Source organism: Podarcis vaucheri (assembly GCF_965113315.1).
Source record: "Podarcis vaucheri genome assembly, chromosome: 16".
Taxonomy (NCBI): Eukaryota; Metazoa; Chordata; class Lepidosauria; order Squamata; family Lacertidae; genus Podarcis; species Podarcis vaucheri.
In genome coordinates this window covers 32,619,369-32,635,568 of record NC_138754.1, presented here as the reverse complement: position 1 = coordinate 32,635,568, position 16,200 = coordinate 32,619,369, and the positions used below count along the sequence as shown (strand labels likewise).

Genomic DNA, 16,200 nt, shown 5'->3' with positions numbered 1-16,200 from the left:
ATCCAGGCGCTCCAGCACATTTAAGCAGCTGCACAGAAAAGCGAATTGCTGCCCTTCCAACCGCACCTTCTGAAATTCCCTTTTGTACGCCACTGCTAAAAGCCCTGTCCTCTTATGCATCTGGCTCCCTAAACACTGAATCGCTCCTATTCCGCGATTCCCCCACCCGTGCCAAAAAACAAAACAAAACAAAAAGTTTTAGACCAGTTATTTGGCACCAGGCGGGGTAGCAGAAAGTCAAACGTCACAAAACCACCCAGAGCAACTTCCCTCCCGGCAGGTCCGACCACATAAACCGTCCGCCGCCGTGTGCGTAGCGGTAGCGGGGAAACACCGATTCCCTTTCCTGGTTCCGCCCTCGGGACGGCCCCACCCTTGTTTTGACTCCTAACCTTCCCACCCCCACCCCCGTCTTTTCCTCCGAGCTTTGGCGCACTGTGACGGGGGCGGGATCCGGGAGGTGCTTTTTTTTGCCGGCGGAAGGGGAGATAACCACACACCTAGCCCCGCGCCGACGGTTCTCGGCCCAACAACCCGGGCGGTTGTTTCCGGGGGGACGGGAAAAAACGTCGCGCCGCTTTGGCTGGGCTGGAGATGCTGTAGCAGCGCCACGTCTCGGGCAGGAGGGAGGGAGAGAAAACATGGGAGTCCAGCTCGGGCAGGTCAGTGGGGAGGGAATGGGGCCTGGCTCGGGGTGGGTGGGTGGAGGGAGGGGGGATTGGCTTGACTCCCGCCCCTCCACAGCAGCTTGGGTGTCTCGGGGCTGGTGGGTGCTGCCAGGGGGGAGGGCAGTGGTGGCTGGAGGTGGCAGGCAGATGTTTGTTTTGAGGAGGAGGGTGGAGGAGATCAGCTGAGCTGGAGAGGGAGGGGAGCCTCTGTGTCTTTCTCTCTGTGTGTGTATGTGTGTGTGAGAGGGAACATATTAGTGCATATAATGTATTTTGGGAAATATTTGGAATGGTCTGTGTTTAGAATTCCAGGGCTGACCAATCCTATTTTTGTGTGTGTTTCTATGTGCATTACATATGAAAGAGAGGATGCAATAGTGTTGTGCATTTTAAGGAAACATTCGAATGCTCAGTGGCATAAATATGTTTAAAGATCTAAGATATTGATTCCCAAGCTTATGCATGCTTAGACAGAAATAAGCCCTACTTAATTCAGTGAGACTTAACCCTCAGGAAGGTAGGCATAGGATTGCAGCCTAAGAGCTATGTATCCTGAAATGAAAATAATAATAATAATAGTAATAGTAATATGCTTTGAAGTTCTTCTTAGATCTCTACACAAAAACAATCTAATGTAGTGTGTGTTCTGTGTGTGAGAGAGAGGCATCCAGCTGTGTAAAAGGAAGAGGATGGAGACTTGAGCAATGGAGCTGTATTTATGCCCTTATATGTGATTTTTCCTGCCTTCTGAATAGGAGTTCAGGGCACTGTACATGGCCCCTCCCTTTTTTTATATGCACTGCAACCCTGAGAGGTTGAAACAGAGTGACTGGCCCAAGGCTGCTCCATGAGAAGATTTTGGCCGAGTTCTGCGCCTGGCTGGAACAAATTATTAACTTTTAGGATGGAAAGGAACTCGGTGTTTGGAAGTCTGAGTGTATAGGAGCTGAATGTATGTTGTTGGTTTTTCATTGCATTTCTACCTCAAGTATCTTCATTCATGAACCCTGAGGCAATGTTCATCAGGGTTCTTGGGCAATCCAGGAAAAATGATCTTTTTCCAACAGATCCAAACTTGTTGAGATTCAGACCATACCCTTAGGTCTGAGTGAATTATTGGGAGTCAGCAGCTGAGTAAAATGCTAAATTTAGATCACCCTAGAGCACCAGAAAACATTTTGATGCAAGTTACTCTATGAAAATTACCTTAAATTCCTGAAAACCTACTTTAGTTTAATGATACAAAGCCTGTGTTTTTCTGCTTTGTTTAGTACCCTCACCTCAATTGTATGTGTGTATATCTTAGTAGGCAACAGTAACTGCTTTAGTCCCAAAGACTTAAAATATTTGTAAATGGCAGTGATCTTTTAATTCTTGGTGAAAAGTATGAGTATGCAAGGCTTTTGATCACACAAACCATATCTAAACAACAAAGCAACATAATAGTGTTCTATTATTTTCAACAGGGATTGCTATTTTCGGTGCATTATCTATCTACTCATTCAATTTGATCTCTCTAAAACAGAGTTGGAGAACATGTGGTCTGCCAACTGTTGTTCTCATTGGCCTCAGCCAGCATGGCCAGTGTTCAGGGATGCTGGGAATTGTAGTCCAACAACAGCGGGAGGGCCACAGGTTCTTTGGTATCCCAGAGGTTCCTTAGAGGACTAGTTGATGAGGAAAGGCTCCCTTTAAAGTAGGATGCTTAAACTCTGCTGGTCTAAAGGTTGCATTTGATTTCCGTGGTTCTTCTTTCCTCTCCAATGCAACTTTTGCTGTCATGTCTCTCTTTTCAATCTGACCATCCTTGCACGGCAGTGAACCCTCCTCACAGCCCACTCTTGTCCTAATTCATTCGTCTGCAATATGATATGTGTGTTGGTTGCTCTGCCAGATGTACAAGACTTCAATAAACAAGTGCTTAGTCCTGCAAGTGAAACTGTCTGGGCACGGAAAGATAAAATAGTCTAGCTGTCAGTGGGAATGGTGAAAATAAAAGGCAACTGGTGGTACAAATTGCAAATGAAAATAGTTTATGCCTATTGCAAGGGGCAGCCTCATCATTGCTCCGATCCAGCTAGTGCCGTCAGTGTACAGATATGTTTCATGCACAGTAACCTCATAATTCTTGTGTGGGTGGGTTACTTGGGACTTGCACCTGTCTGGTGCTTTGTTTCTTGCATCTTCATTTCACCATCTACACTCCAGATACAGCTCTGTGCTGCCGTTTCCAATCTGGTTGTTTAGTGCAGTCCTATGATAGCTGCACATTTGACACTCTGGTTGTGCTTTAAAGAGCTACTGGAGGCACCTTATGTTGGCTGCTTCTGTACCTTGTTTGTTCATTCTTGGTATGCGTTTAGTTTTAGGTGCTTCATATATGTTACCATGTAAACCTCACAATAACCTTGTAATGCAAGTAACTATTATTTCCTTATTGCATCTAAGGAACGGAGAGCAGGGAAGCTGAGTTTGTGAGGAAGTGGGTCATATCAAGCCACCTGGTCACTTAGAATGATTTTGTTTATTTCTCTAGCTGTTTCTTTACATAGTGTAATGCTGGTATGCTCTGAATACTACACGTGGGCTAAGCAAACCTTGCTTTCTAGGGAGTGCCCTTTTATCAGAAGCTTATTTGTTTAAGTATTGGGAGTGTTGTGCTACTACGCAAGCTGAGCGGTTATAAACACCTGCAAAAATCAGAGCTGGTTCTGTTTCCTCCTGGGCAACTGTAGCTCAGTGGTAGTGCCTACCTGTTTGGCATGCAGAACATCCCAAGTTTGATCCCTGCCATCTCTACTTTAAAAGGTCAGGTGGCATATAATAGGCAAGATTTCACCCGGAAGCGCCACTACCAGTCAAGCTAGACCAGTGTTTCCCAAACCTTTTCCACCGTGGACCTCTTGAAGGTTGCGCAAACCCTTAAAATGTTTCTTCTGCCTGCTTCAGCAATTGTAATGTGCTGTGCCAGAAGCTGTACATTTGCAAATTGCATTTTTATTGCTTCTTTCATTTTCTGTATTGTATTATTTTATATTGCATTTTGAATGCTGTATAGTACAATATAAAATACAATACAATAATAAACCATAAAACATAATACAGTGGTGCCTCGCAAGACGAAAAGAATCCGTTCTGTGATTCTCTTCGTCTAGCGGTTTTTTTGTCTTGCGAAGCAAGCCCATTGACGGATTAGAGGATTAGCGCTATTAGCGGCTTTTAGCAGCTTTTAGCGGCTTATCAGCTTATCGGATCAGCTGATAAGCGGCTTAGCGGCTTAGAAAAAGGGGGGGAGGGGAAAAACCCGCAGGAACTCGCAAGACATTTTCGTCTTGCGAAGCAAGCCCATAGGAGATTCGTTTTGCAAAGCACCTCCAAAACGGAAAACTCTTTCGTCTAGCGAGTTTTCCGTCTTGCGAGGCATTCGTCTTGCGGAGCACCACTGTAGAAGAAAAAGAGAGAGCAATAAGAATACAATTTAAAATCTGATATTTAATGCACTGTGCTCACCTTCCACAATTGCTGCTCCCACTGTTCTTCACAGACCCAGAACTGTCTGAATGAAGCTTGCCATGGACCACCGTTTGAGATCCCCTGATTGAGTTCTGTGGTACCAGTTTCAGTTGATGGTGCCTAAGACTGTGGACACAACACTTGTAGCTATTTGCTGTATCCTGTGTCCTCCCAGTTCTTCCCCATCATTCAGGTTAGGCAGGTGGGTCAAGCGAGTGGTAGATGCATTATTACTCCAGCCACCCTTAAAGAGGAGGTTGTGCGACAACATCTCAAGAAGCTAGAGGTCTATGATAATGATCACCCAGTCATTAATACCATTCTTGGGCTGGGATAGTCTAAGCTGTTGTGACTCACGCTTAGGAACCTTGAGGGTAACCTCACAACTGGATTCCTGTGATGTGCTCTGTGAAGAGCTACCCTTGAGATTGGCTCAGAAGCTGCAGCTAGGTTGCTCAGTGGGGCATCTGCTGCACAACCCCTGTACTGCCAATTAGCCACCGAGTCAAGTTCAAGGAGGGTGTTTTGTTATTGTTGATTCTGGCTGCTGCAGTTGCTGCAACTATGTTCTATGATTATCTGGGTTGTTTGCTTATTTTAATGATTTTTGTTTGGATGGTGCAGCACTTTGAGATTTTGGAATTGGAAAATTTGTATGTGTATGTATAAGTAGATAGAGAGATATATATGAAATAAACAGATAAACAAATAGTCAGCCATAGGATCCCTGTCTATGATGGACCTGCCATCCAGAAGAGAGGGCAGATTTCCCCTTTAAGTTCAGTGCTTTTTTTTACTCTTTCTCCATAGGAGTGAATTCACACCAACAAGCTGATGGCCACCCACTTGGATGGCTTTAAAAGAGTAGACAAATTCATGGAGGCTAAGCTCTGCTTCTTGCCTCTGAATACCAGTTAATGGGATCACCACTGGGGAGAGGTGCTGCTGAGCTTTGTTTCTGCTAGTGGGCTTCCTGTAGGCATCTTGGTGGCCGCCTACATATCTTGTGGCAGTGGATCCCATGTAAGGCATTTCCTGCCCCTTCATCTGCATGTAGTTCTGCCAAGGGTTCTGTGTCTGGGACATGCTAGAGCGCAACAAGAATGTTTGGATCTGGGTTTTCGATGGACACAAGTGCGATCTAGAACAGAATGTGTGGAGTTGCAGCTAGCCAGCCATAACCTTTCCCAAGATAAAGTGTTACCTCGGTTTAAGAAAGCCCTGTTTATGTACTATTCGGCTTACGAACTCCGCAAAACCGGAAGTAGTGTCCCAGTATGCGAACTTTACCTCAGTCTAAGAACGGAAGCCAAACGGTGGAAGGGCACCGGCAGCGGGAGGCCTCATTAGGGAAAGCGTGCCTCGGTTAAATAACGGTTTCGGTTTAAGAACGGACTTCCAGAACAGATTAAGTTTGTAAACCGAGGTACCACTGTACTCCATTCCATTCTCCTTCCCTTTCTCCATTTTCTGTTCTCCCTCCCAACACAAACACCAACCCCTCCCCAACATGTTATGGGGCTGCTGAGTATGTGCATTCCCTCACTAGACTGTTTTGGGGTTCCCTCTTCCCCATGGTCCCCCCTCCCCCCAAAAATTCTTCCTACTTCCAGAAACCTTTGGGTTCTGTCAAACCAGCTATTATTTCCCTCTTGTGTATGGATGATGCCTTTTTCCCTATATAGAGAGTCCAAATAAAGAGAATCAGTTAGCTATTGGTTTAAATACTGCATGTGATTGTTCCCCTGTAACAGAATGGGTTGGGTTTTTGTGTGTGTTTTTTTTACAAAAAATAAAATGCCCTTTTGTCTCTAGAGCAGGCTTCCTCAACCTCGACCCTCCAGATATTTTGAGACTACAATTCCCATCATCCCTGATCACTGGTCCTGCTAGCTAGGGATCATGGGAGTTGTAGGCCAAAAACATCTGGAGGGTCGAGACTGAGGAAGCCTGCTTTAGAGAGTGACGCAACTTAGTAATTGCTTTCACCCCCTTCAGGCTACAGTAATGATCTCGTGGAAATCCTGAGCTGCCTGCTGACCGGACTTGGACTGAGTTGAGTTGCCTGCTGTAAAACTACAGATGAGAAGCTTGGTATTGTGTCCTCTTGCGCAGCCTCCTTGCTGGCAGTTCTTCTGATGGATAGAACCAGGACTCGGCAGTTCTCTTGAAAAGCGAGTTTTGTTCAGCTGGGGAAATATTTCCCCTGCATCTTAATAGCATCTGCCATGGACTCTTCGGTGATCCTGCTGGAGAAGCAAGCCAGCAACGGGGGGCCCTACAGCTCTGAGCAGCCTGTGGAGATGGAGGCCAAATTGGAGCGGCCAGCAGAAGGAGATGGCCTTCATGGTAAGCTGTTTCTGCAGATCAGATTTGTGTTGCTGTGAGGAATGTGTTTCTGAAGGTAGCGCAGTCAGGCTAAGGACATAAGGGGGGCAGTGGACAACCTGAGGAAGTGCCACCCCACTTTGGGCCTGCCAAGAGACACAGGTGATGTCCACTCTTTCCAGGATCTCTCCTCGTTTTGAGATTTTAGTGCAGTGGTTCCCAAAGGGCATGGCGTGCCACACTGGTGTGACAGGAGAGGATGACGAGGGTGGCAGGAAGATAAAAGGACCATAAAAAAACATTCAAATGTTTCAGTGTAGTATAGTATACTATAGTATCCGTTTTTTATATTCAAAATGAGAGCAAGAGCATCAAGTGATAAATTTGATGCCTTGCGAGCAAATTTTCATTCTGAAAGGGTGGCACAGAGAAAAAAGTTTGAGAACCACTGCTGTGGTTGGTGAGCTGAGAGTTGGTTTAGACCCTGGGTGAGAATCCAGAGGCTGAGGGTAGTGGTGTGTCAGAAGGAAACTGAATATATATTTAATTTTTAATGTACATTTTTTGTAGCTGTGTATTTTTGTAATATTTTGTTTAAGTTGCCCGTTGTTGCTTTAGTTTTTTGTACATCGCTGAGAGATATTTTTAATATATTAAGTGGTGTAGAAATTAAATAACCCAATCGAATCAAATAAGGTGAGCCCTGCTGGATAGGACCAGATGGCCATCTGCGTTAGGCCCCTGTGCCTGAATTCCCCCATCCTTGTCGTAGCAGGTCTGGTTGAAGGGTCAGGAGCAGGCAATTTGACAGAGCTCTGCTTGAGGACCCAGAGAGCTGCAGCCAGTCAGGGTAGATAATGCCCAGATTTCATATAATGCAGCTTCCTGTGTTCCCAGTGCTTTTCTTCTGAACAGCCAAAGGTTCCGGGCTAGTCAAACCAGGTGGGCCTTTGCCAAGGTATTTCTTATAGCAGGGATGCTTTAAAGACCTAGGATATCCTCTCTTTATAGGAAGGGGAAACAGACTGGAGACCCATCCTTCCACCCCTAAGTTTGTAAGGGATGTGAACCTAGTGCAACCCAATATTCTGCTCTTTTCCAGTGACTAGTGTAAATGACAGCAAAGCACCAGCTGAAGGGGAATGCCTGGTTCCAAACAGCAGCGAGGTGCCATGTGTGAATGGACCAGCATCTCGCTACCCTGTCTCTTCTGACCCCAACGGCAGCCCACGTGGGGAAGTTCCAGCTCCAGGTGTGCCCGGTTTCCATGACAACCTAAAGTCGTCTCAGGGAGCTAGTGCTGAGGGCATAGTGCTTAGGAAGGAAGCGTTGCAGTCCCTCAAACTAAGCCTTCCCATGCAAGAAACCAAATTGTGTAAGCATCTGTTTATGGCAGAGCCCCCTGTTTTTTTCTCTTGCTCCAAGACAAAAAAAAAAGCTCCCTCCCCCCACTTTCCATTACTCTCCTGGCCTCTGCAGACTCTTTCTCCAAATATCACTTCAAAAAAGCTTGATCTGATACTGTAATTTTGCTCTGTGGCAATTGGTGCTTGTGACTCTGTGTTTAACACACTTACTTTACTTAACATTGTTGGGCTGAATAAATGTTGCCATTAAAACACTGTTAAAAACAAAGGACCCTTATTGCTTTCCTTTTTTTTTCTTTTTGCATTCCAGTTAGACAAGTGCAAATTCAGAATAATTATATTGTATAAAGCCAGGCTTGTATTTTAACAGCTTGCCATGGGTGACCAGGAAATCCATGCAGGTGAATAAAAGTGCTGGCAGAGGAGAGATGAATTGCCTACTTGGTAGAAAGCTATATTTTTTTCTACTGGAATCTTCTCCTTGGCCAGCATGAGAACATAGACTACATATATTAGTACATATATATGTTTTTGCAGGCTGATAACTGTTTGTTGCACTTACTTACAAGCCTGTAACCCTGCACAACATCACCTGTTTAGATAAAAGCCCAAAACACCTGAGGTTTAGCTAGTTACTTATTTGTGGGCATTTATATCTCACCTTTTAAAATGGTCCATAATATTAAAAGTTAATGTAATGAAACAAATATGAAACAAGCAGCATTTTTTAAAAAATCAATTGGCAGGGAAGAAAAGCACATAATTAAAATACTTGGGGGTGAAACTTTTGCTAAGGTCAGACAAACCTTCCTTGTGGAGAGCTTTCTACAAGTGGGATGTCACCACTGAGAGTGACTGTAATAATCCGTTTTCAAATCTAACCGCGAGACCACAGTTCAGTCAACTTGTCCTGTGGCTACCCACCCCTTCCCTCAACCCAATAAAAACATGGCAATTAGGGTTCCGCAACAGGCAGTATTCTTAATCTGGAGGGAGCTGTGAACAAGTTGCTTGAAGAGCTGTGGATCCTAAACTGTGCACTCTTAATACCAGTGCTTACACAAGGCGTTGGGGTTTGGGGCACTTTTTTCAGCTGCACGCTCACCTGGCTAAAACCGCATGCTTTGCTTATCTGCATGAATATTGCAGTAAGTCTTGAGATAGGGGTAGTCAACATAATGCCCTCCCCCAGATGTTGCAGGATTCCCAACACCCATCATCCTGACTGTTGGCCACAATGGCTGGGGCTGATGGGAATTGGAATCCAGCAACATCTGGAGGCCACCATGTTGGTTAGCCCTTGAGTTACGGAAACAAGTTTGGCATCGCCCAGCTCAGTCCTTCCACGCAATTCACATATAAGCGGGACTGAAGCCAGCTTTTTATGAACAACTTATATCGGGAGATGATGCATTTCAGTGGATAGCCAGTTGGAGGAGAAGCCTGGGAATCTGGATCCAAGCCTCTGCTCAGCTCACAGTGACCTGAGGTTGTCACAGTGCCTCAGTTCCTCCTTTGTAAGAGGAGACTCTACTGACCTGACCCTTGTGGGGATGTAAAAATGGAGGATTCTGAATTTGCTTTGCGTCCAATTTGCTTTGCTTTGCGTCCAATTTAAAGCAAGCGGAATCTTCAGATGTAACCAAATTATACATTGAGGTGGGTCTTGCTGACTAGTCAAACCCAAGAGCTGGAATTGATGTCTTTGTTCCCTTGAGCTGCATCTTCTCCATGACCAATTGTTAACAATCTCATGGTGCATCCCAAAATGTCTTTGTTTGTTGGTGTCTTTGAGGTACTGGGTCCCATTCTGGGCAGGGTACAGAATGGGTACTGTTAAGCCGTGGTAGATAGAAGCCTCATTGGATGCTCACTAAATTAACTTCATTTCCCCCCCAAAAGCATGTAACCTTTCAGTCTAGTAATTGAAATGAAAGAACTGTCACTTTTCTGTCTCTCTTGCTGTTTTTACTTCTTCCCTAATTTTTGCTAAGAAACATACATTTCTACCCAGCCTAGTAATAGACACACACACATCTAATTACATAAAACCTGTCTTTCATCCTGTAGGTTCAGCTGATTCTTCTCTCCCTTTAGAGAAGGAAGAACAAATCAGACTTCAGGCAAGAAGGCGCCTTGAAGAACAGCTCAAACAGTATCGTGTAAAAAGGCACCAGGAGAGAGTAAGAGCCTAGCAAGGGGTTTCTCTGGTGTTTGTGAATTCTAATGACTTGGGAAATCCTGTAAACTGCTCCTTGGTGCTGCAAAGCTGTGGGATGGACTCCATTTGTGGAGGGGGTCATTGCAGCAGTGTGATCCACATATCTCCATTCAGCCCTTTTAAAGGCCAAGAGCCGTAGCAGCTTTCACAGACAACGGGCCCCATTCAGAAGTAACAGATAGCCATGTCATGTTCTCTTGCTATATGAACAAGCTGTGGTGATCATTGGGCTTATGCACCCATCACTCCCCTATCTTCTTCAGAAGCTCTTGCCTATGGTTTTACACAAACCACAGTTCCTTGTGACATCTAAATCTGAGGAACTGTTGTTTGTTTAAAGCCTTTCTTGGTCATTAAGCCAGGATCCGATACCTTGGAAGCTGAACGCCTTGCAAGTCAAACATTTTGGCTCCTGAATGCCGCAAACCCGGAAGTGAGTGTTCCGGTTTGCGAACGTTCTTTGGAAGCCGAACGTCCGACGCAGCTTCCGTGGCTTCCAGTTGCGTGCAGGAAGCTCCTGCAGCCAATCGGAAGCTGTACCTTGGTTGTCGAACGTTTTGGAAGTCGAACAGATTCTGTTTGGCTTCCAAGGTACGAGTATACTATGGTTTGATCCTGGCTTGTTTTCACTAATTCTAGTTATAATTAACTGCAGTACCCTGAGTTTGGAAGTGCTGTGGCTAGCCCCAGCCATAACTCTGTGTTGGGTGGCAGATGACACTACCATATCACATGGACATGCCAGTAGTGTGCTAAGTAGTGAGCATGCATTCACCCTCTTTATTCTCTGAGCATATACAGTGTGCATGCCCTAGAAGGTTACTTTCCCCTCCCATCTATATTAAAAGCTAGCAGACAATTTGCCATTGAGGCTGATGCTTTTTTGACTTTCACTCTGGTGTGCCAATAGAGAACCTGTTGCTGGACTCTCAAGCCCTGCCGTCGTTGATCATTTGCCATGCTGGCTGGAGCTGATGGGAGTTGCAGTCCAGCAACATCTCAAGGGCCACAGGCTCCCTATTTCCGTTACATACAATCACAGATAACTGAAAACAACAGTATTTGTCTCATCAATGACCTGGTTCCATGGCTTAACTTGAATGGGTGGCCTCCTTGTGTGTCCACCTGCTGCACTCAACCAAGCCATTGTTTGGTGTAGCATGTTGTTCAAACAACACACCAAGTCATGCCATGGCTCATCTCAGCTCAGTGCAGCTCATAGCAGAATGACTGAGGAGGAGCAGAGTAGCTGAGATTCACCCTCTCAGAGCCCACGTTCTTAGCTATGGTTTGACTTCGTGTGATGTGCAAACCAGACTGATGTCCACCCATGGATCTTTCACAAAACCGATGGGCCTGACACTTGATTGTTCAGGTAGAGCCATTTTGATGTGTTAACCATGCTGATGTGACGGGGGTGTTTGCCATCCCTAAATCTGGTGGTGAAGGAAGAATAAGCTGGTACTTTAAATATTAAATTTAAATATAAACTTGAAGTATTACATTTAAAGTTCTCGCACTGAAAGGAGGAGACCGACTCTTGCATTCAGGAACCTCAAAAAGAAACCTTGGTTGCCGTTCTATGATGATTTCCATTTGTTTACATGGCGGGCAGTTGATTGGTTTAAAATAAAAGACTTTGGTGATCAGAAATTGCATTCCATTTATACTGCTGCTTGTCATCTTCTTTTTCTTGTCCAAGCAGTCTACAGCTAAAAGCCGTCCCTCCAGTACCCTCGATCCTGAGCTGATGTTACATCCAGAGACTTTGCCAAGGGCCAGCACTGTGTCTATGACAAAAGAATACTCATTCTTGCGAACCAGCGTCCCGCGGGGACCAAAACTGGGAAGCCTGGGGCTTCCGACACAATCAAAAGAAAGGAAAAGTTCTAAATCTAACAGGTCAAGTAGAATCCGGTCTCTGGCAGACTATAGAACTGAAGATGCAGAAGGGCATGTTCCGCTTGATTCACCAAGTGGCTCCCTGAAGCAGAATCGAAGCAGCCTGACATCCGTTGTGTCTGAGATCAGGCTAACTCCTGATCCAGATGACCGGCTGGAGAATTCCTCCCTGGCCGGAGATAGCATCTCTGATATTGACGGAAGTGAAGTAGGATTGAGGCTGGACGGCAATGAGAGTGACAGTTCTACATACAGTAGTTTATCGGGAAGGGGGCCCTATGGCGCTTTGCTCAATTCCGAAAGCAGGCAGGGCACTTCGCTGACTGTCAATGGCCAGGAGGTCCCTTTGGATGCAGTCGGACAGTTTCCTTCCATCAGGGAAGTGTTGCAGGCTGCTGCTGCGACAGAGCACCATCCCGACGATCAGGAAGTCAATGGGGAAGTGAGAAGCAGGAGGGACAGTATTTCCAGCAGGTAAGTGCATTGCAATGGCTTTCAAACTTTTGAACCTCCAGGGAATATTTTTCTGCCTTGACTTGTCTGCAAAGGAATACCTCTGTCTCTGCTGTGAAAGGTGCTGTGGCGTCTTCTGCAGTGTGCAGTCAGCTTGTGAAGAGCATTAGCTTGGACTGTTATATGAAGGCGCTTTGTGCTGACTTGGTTGGCAAGTCCATCAAGCTCAGTGCTGCCCACTCCAGGGGTGGGGAGCTTGTTGCCCTCCAAATGTTGTTGGACTACAGCTTCCATCACACTTGACCACTGGCCATGCTGGTTGGGGCTGGTGGAAGTTGGTGTCCAGCAACATCAGGACGGCCTCTGATCTCCCCATCCCTGGCCTACCTTGACTCACAGCAGCTCTCAAGAAGTGTCCGGATAGGTCCGACCAAAAGGCCCCTCTAGTCCCCACAGCAGCCAGCCAGGTGCCTCCTGGGGAGTCCACAACCTGGGCATGATCACAGCTACCATTCCCCAGAGACTGGTATTCAGAGGCATATGCTGCCTTTGATTCCTGGAGCCAGCGTTGAGCCATCATGGCTAGTAGGCAGCAGCTTGGGTGGGAGACTCCCTGGCAAGGTAGGAAGCAGCCTTATACCAAGTCAGACCATTGGCCCTCGTTCATCCTGCATTGTCTGCTTTGACCAGCATCATCTCTCCAGGGTTTCAGGCAGGAGCTTTTCCCTGCCCTACCTGGGAACACCAGGAGTTGAACCTGCGACCTTCATCGTGCAAGGTGTTACACTCTGCTACTGAGCTTGCAGTTCTTCCCAAAGCTACAGATCCCTAGTGTACGCTGCCATGAGATCCATCATGAAACAAAGGTGGGATATGCATGGAGTAAGTGTAGTTGCAGTGCATTGGGGAAGGGCAATAGCTTAGTGGCAGAATGACCGCTTTGCCATGCGGAAGGTTGCCAGTTCAATCCCCAGTATCTCCAGGTAGGACTGGGAGAGCCTTCTTTTCTGAAACCTGGGAGAGCTGCTGCCAATCAGTGTAGATAAGCCAGAATGACCAATGATGTGACTCAGTATGAAGCTACTCTGAGTGCCTTTTTGCCTAAAGGGCTGGCTATAAATGCCTCAAGTAATAAGTGAACAATATGCACCCAGACTGCCCCTGTGGGTTGACCTCTTTCTGTGTCAGGTGGTTGACTGAATCGCATTCAGCATTTTGTCATAGAAGAGGACCTTCAGTGTGTCCCCCTGTTTATGAACCTTACAGCATCCTTCTCACACAACCCATTAAGTATTTAATCCATGCACAGATCTTTCCAGCTTTTAGCACTTAACGAGACGCAAGGGTTCCTGCCCTAGATGCACTTATCCACTTTAGCCCTTTTAAGAATGGGATTACTTGTTGGTTCTCAGAAGCTTAATCACCCATGATACTATAATGAGTTTCTCAGTGCCCATCTCTTTCAGGTCAAGTATAGAATTAGCAAGTGGTCAATATTGCAGTGTCGATTGTGGTTGCTGTTCTTTCCCTTCCATCTTTCTTATAAATGGATGGCCAGTTTTTAGGTATCCTTTTTGGCTCCAAAGTTATCTGAATGAAATAAAAATATTAAACACCCCATAGTTTTTTTTAAATGTCCATTTGCAGGGCTCAGAAAATCTACTCTCCATCATGCTCAAAAGGAACTAATTTTTTCTGAGCAAGTGTAGGTTGGCTGTAAAGAGTTCCCAAGGGCATGTAGCAATGGCCCACATTGCATCGTTGTCATCATCCTGTGCCATCATCCCGCTTCAGGCTCATGATGCAGTGTCACTTTGATGTTTTCAAATGGCGGCCGCACTCATGGGGTGTGGTGGCAGCAGCAGCAGCAGCGGCATGTCAGCAAGAAGGGTTGGAATACAATCAGATTGCCTTAGTATCTCATGGAGATTCTCTATGGAGAATCTATTGGGAAACAAAGCCCATCCATTCAGCTCTGCTGAAAAACCAGCTCCATCATGTTGCTCCTGCCTTTGTACTCTTTCGATCCTGGTGGTATTTCAGTAAGGGGCAATCACTTAATTTAAGAATTGGTCCCTGCTTTTGCTTTTTCTCCCCTCTCCCGTCCTCCTTTTCCTTTTGTGTCAAATCTTTTCGATTGTAAACCAGTGGGCAGGGACTGTTTTGTTTTAATTCATTGTATGTAAGCCACTCTGGGAGCCTTTTTGTTGTTGTTGAAAGAACAGCCAGGTACAGATGCTCCAAATAAGAAAATAACAGGGACGATATCATGAGCTGCGAAATAACCATGTATGCCAGTGGCACAACGTGTACATTGATAAAGTGTGCGCACGCTTTTGTCTCTCCCCAGTATATCGATGGAGAGTTCTATCGCAGGCACGCATGACGAAATGTTGCAGGTCCTCAAAGAGAAGATGCGTCTCGAAGGGCAGCTTGAAGCGCTGTCATTGGAAGCCAATGAGGTACAAATGACGTCACCCCTTCTGTACAGGATGTTACTGAGGCTACTTAAAGCAGGAATGGGCACCCTTCATATGAAACTGCTGGGAGAGGATGTCCAGAGTTTTGGGGTTCGGTGCCACCAATATGCTGATGACACCAATCTGTCTCTTTTTCATCTACATGTGAGAATGCTATTTCAGGGCTTAAATCAGTGTCTGGTGTCAGTAACGGGCTGGCTGAGGGTGAACAAATTGAAGTTTAAGCGAGAAAGAGGTGCTCCTAGTTGGTGGAAAGGCAGATCAGAGAATTGGGATTCAACCTGTATTGGGTGGGTTGACATTCCTCTGACAACTCAGGTTCGCAGCTTGGATGTACTCCTAGATTCAACCCTGAGTGTAGATGCCCAGGTTTTGGCAGCAGCTGGAAGTCTGCTTGCATATTTAATACCCATGCACAATGCACCCGTTCCTGGAGATGTCGGATCTGGGAACAGGGACACATGCCTTAGTCACAAGGCAGCCCTGTATAGGGAAGTTTTTAATGCTTGATGTTTTACTGTGCTTAATGTTTTAATTTGTTGGAAGCCGCCCAAAGTGGCTGGGGCAACCCAGTCAGATGGGTGGCATATAAATTAATTATTATTGTTATGGTTGTTGTTGTTGCTGTTGTGGTTGTTATTTGGTACAGTGGTGCCTCGCAAGACGAAAAGAATCCGTTCTGTGATTCTCTTCGTCTAGCGGTTTTTTCGTCTTGCGAAGCAAGCCCATTGACAGATTAGCGGATTAGCACTATTAGCGGCTTTTAGTGGCTTAATCTGCTGATCGGATCAGCTGATAAGCGGCTTAGCGGCTTAGAAAAGGGGGGGAGGGGAAAAACCAGCAGGAACTCGCAAGACATTGTCGTCTTGCGAAGCAAGCCCTTAGGAAATTCGTTTTGCGAAGCACCTCCAAAACGGAAAACTCTTTCGTCTAGCGAGTTTCCGTCTTGCAAGGCATTTGTCTTGCGGGGCACCACTGTATACTCTAAAACACTATGTGTGTGTCTGCCTTTGGAAAGTGTTCAGGAACTTCAGTGGTCCAAGATGCTGCAGGCAGATTATTGCAGAACCTTACTGCAGTACCTTATTGCAACATCTCCACTGGCTGCATGTCTGTGTCTGGGCACAATTCAGAATGCTGGTTATTCCCTACAAAGGCTTATACAGCTTGATTCCAGGCTGTCTGAAGGACAGCATCTCCCTCTGTGAGCCTGTCGGCTTTTGAGATCTTCAAGAGAGGCCTTTTTCTCAGTTCCGCCAGCTTCATAG

The 16,200-nt window shown here is 45.9% G+C and overlaps 1 protein-coding gene across 7 annotated transcripts in view; it reads left to right on the top strand.

Moving 5' to 3' along the window:
• Window positions 1-312: 312 nt before the first annotated feature.
• Window positions 313-16,200, top strand: part of GOLGA3 (golgin A3) — a 53,309-nt gene continuing 37,421 nt past the window's right edge. For 2 of the 7 annotated variants that reach the window (XM_082203005.1, XM_082203004.1), the window contains exons 1-6: window positions 313-662; window positions 6,180-6,530; window positions 7,612-7,884; window positions 9,947-10,059; window positions 11,800-12,473; window positions 14,803-14,914. In XM_082203005.1, coding sequence (XP_082059131.1) covers window positions 6,410-6,530; window positions 7,612-7,884; window positions 9,947-10,059; window positions 11,800-12,473; window positions 14,803-14,914 — 1,293 coding nt within the window. In that variant the 5' untranslated portion in view covers window positions 313-662; window positions 6,180-6,409. The remainder of the gene's footprint in view (window positions 663-6,179; window positions 6,531-7,611; window positions 7,885-9,946; window positions 10,060-11,799; window positions 12,474-14,802; window positions 14,915-16,200) is intronic. The other 5 variants (XM_082203008.1, XM_082203007.1, XM_082203006.1 and 2 more) reach the window with 5 other exon arrangements.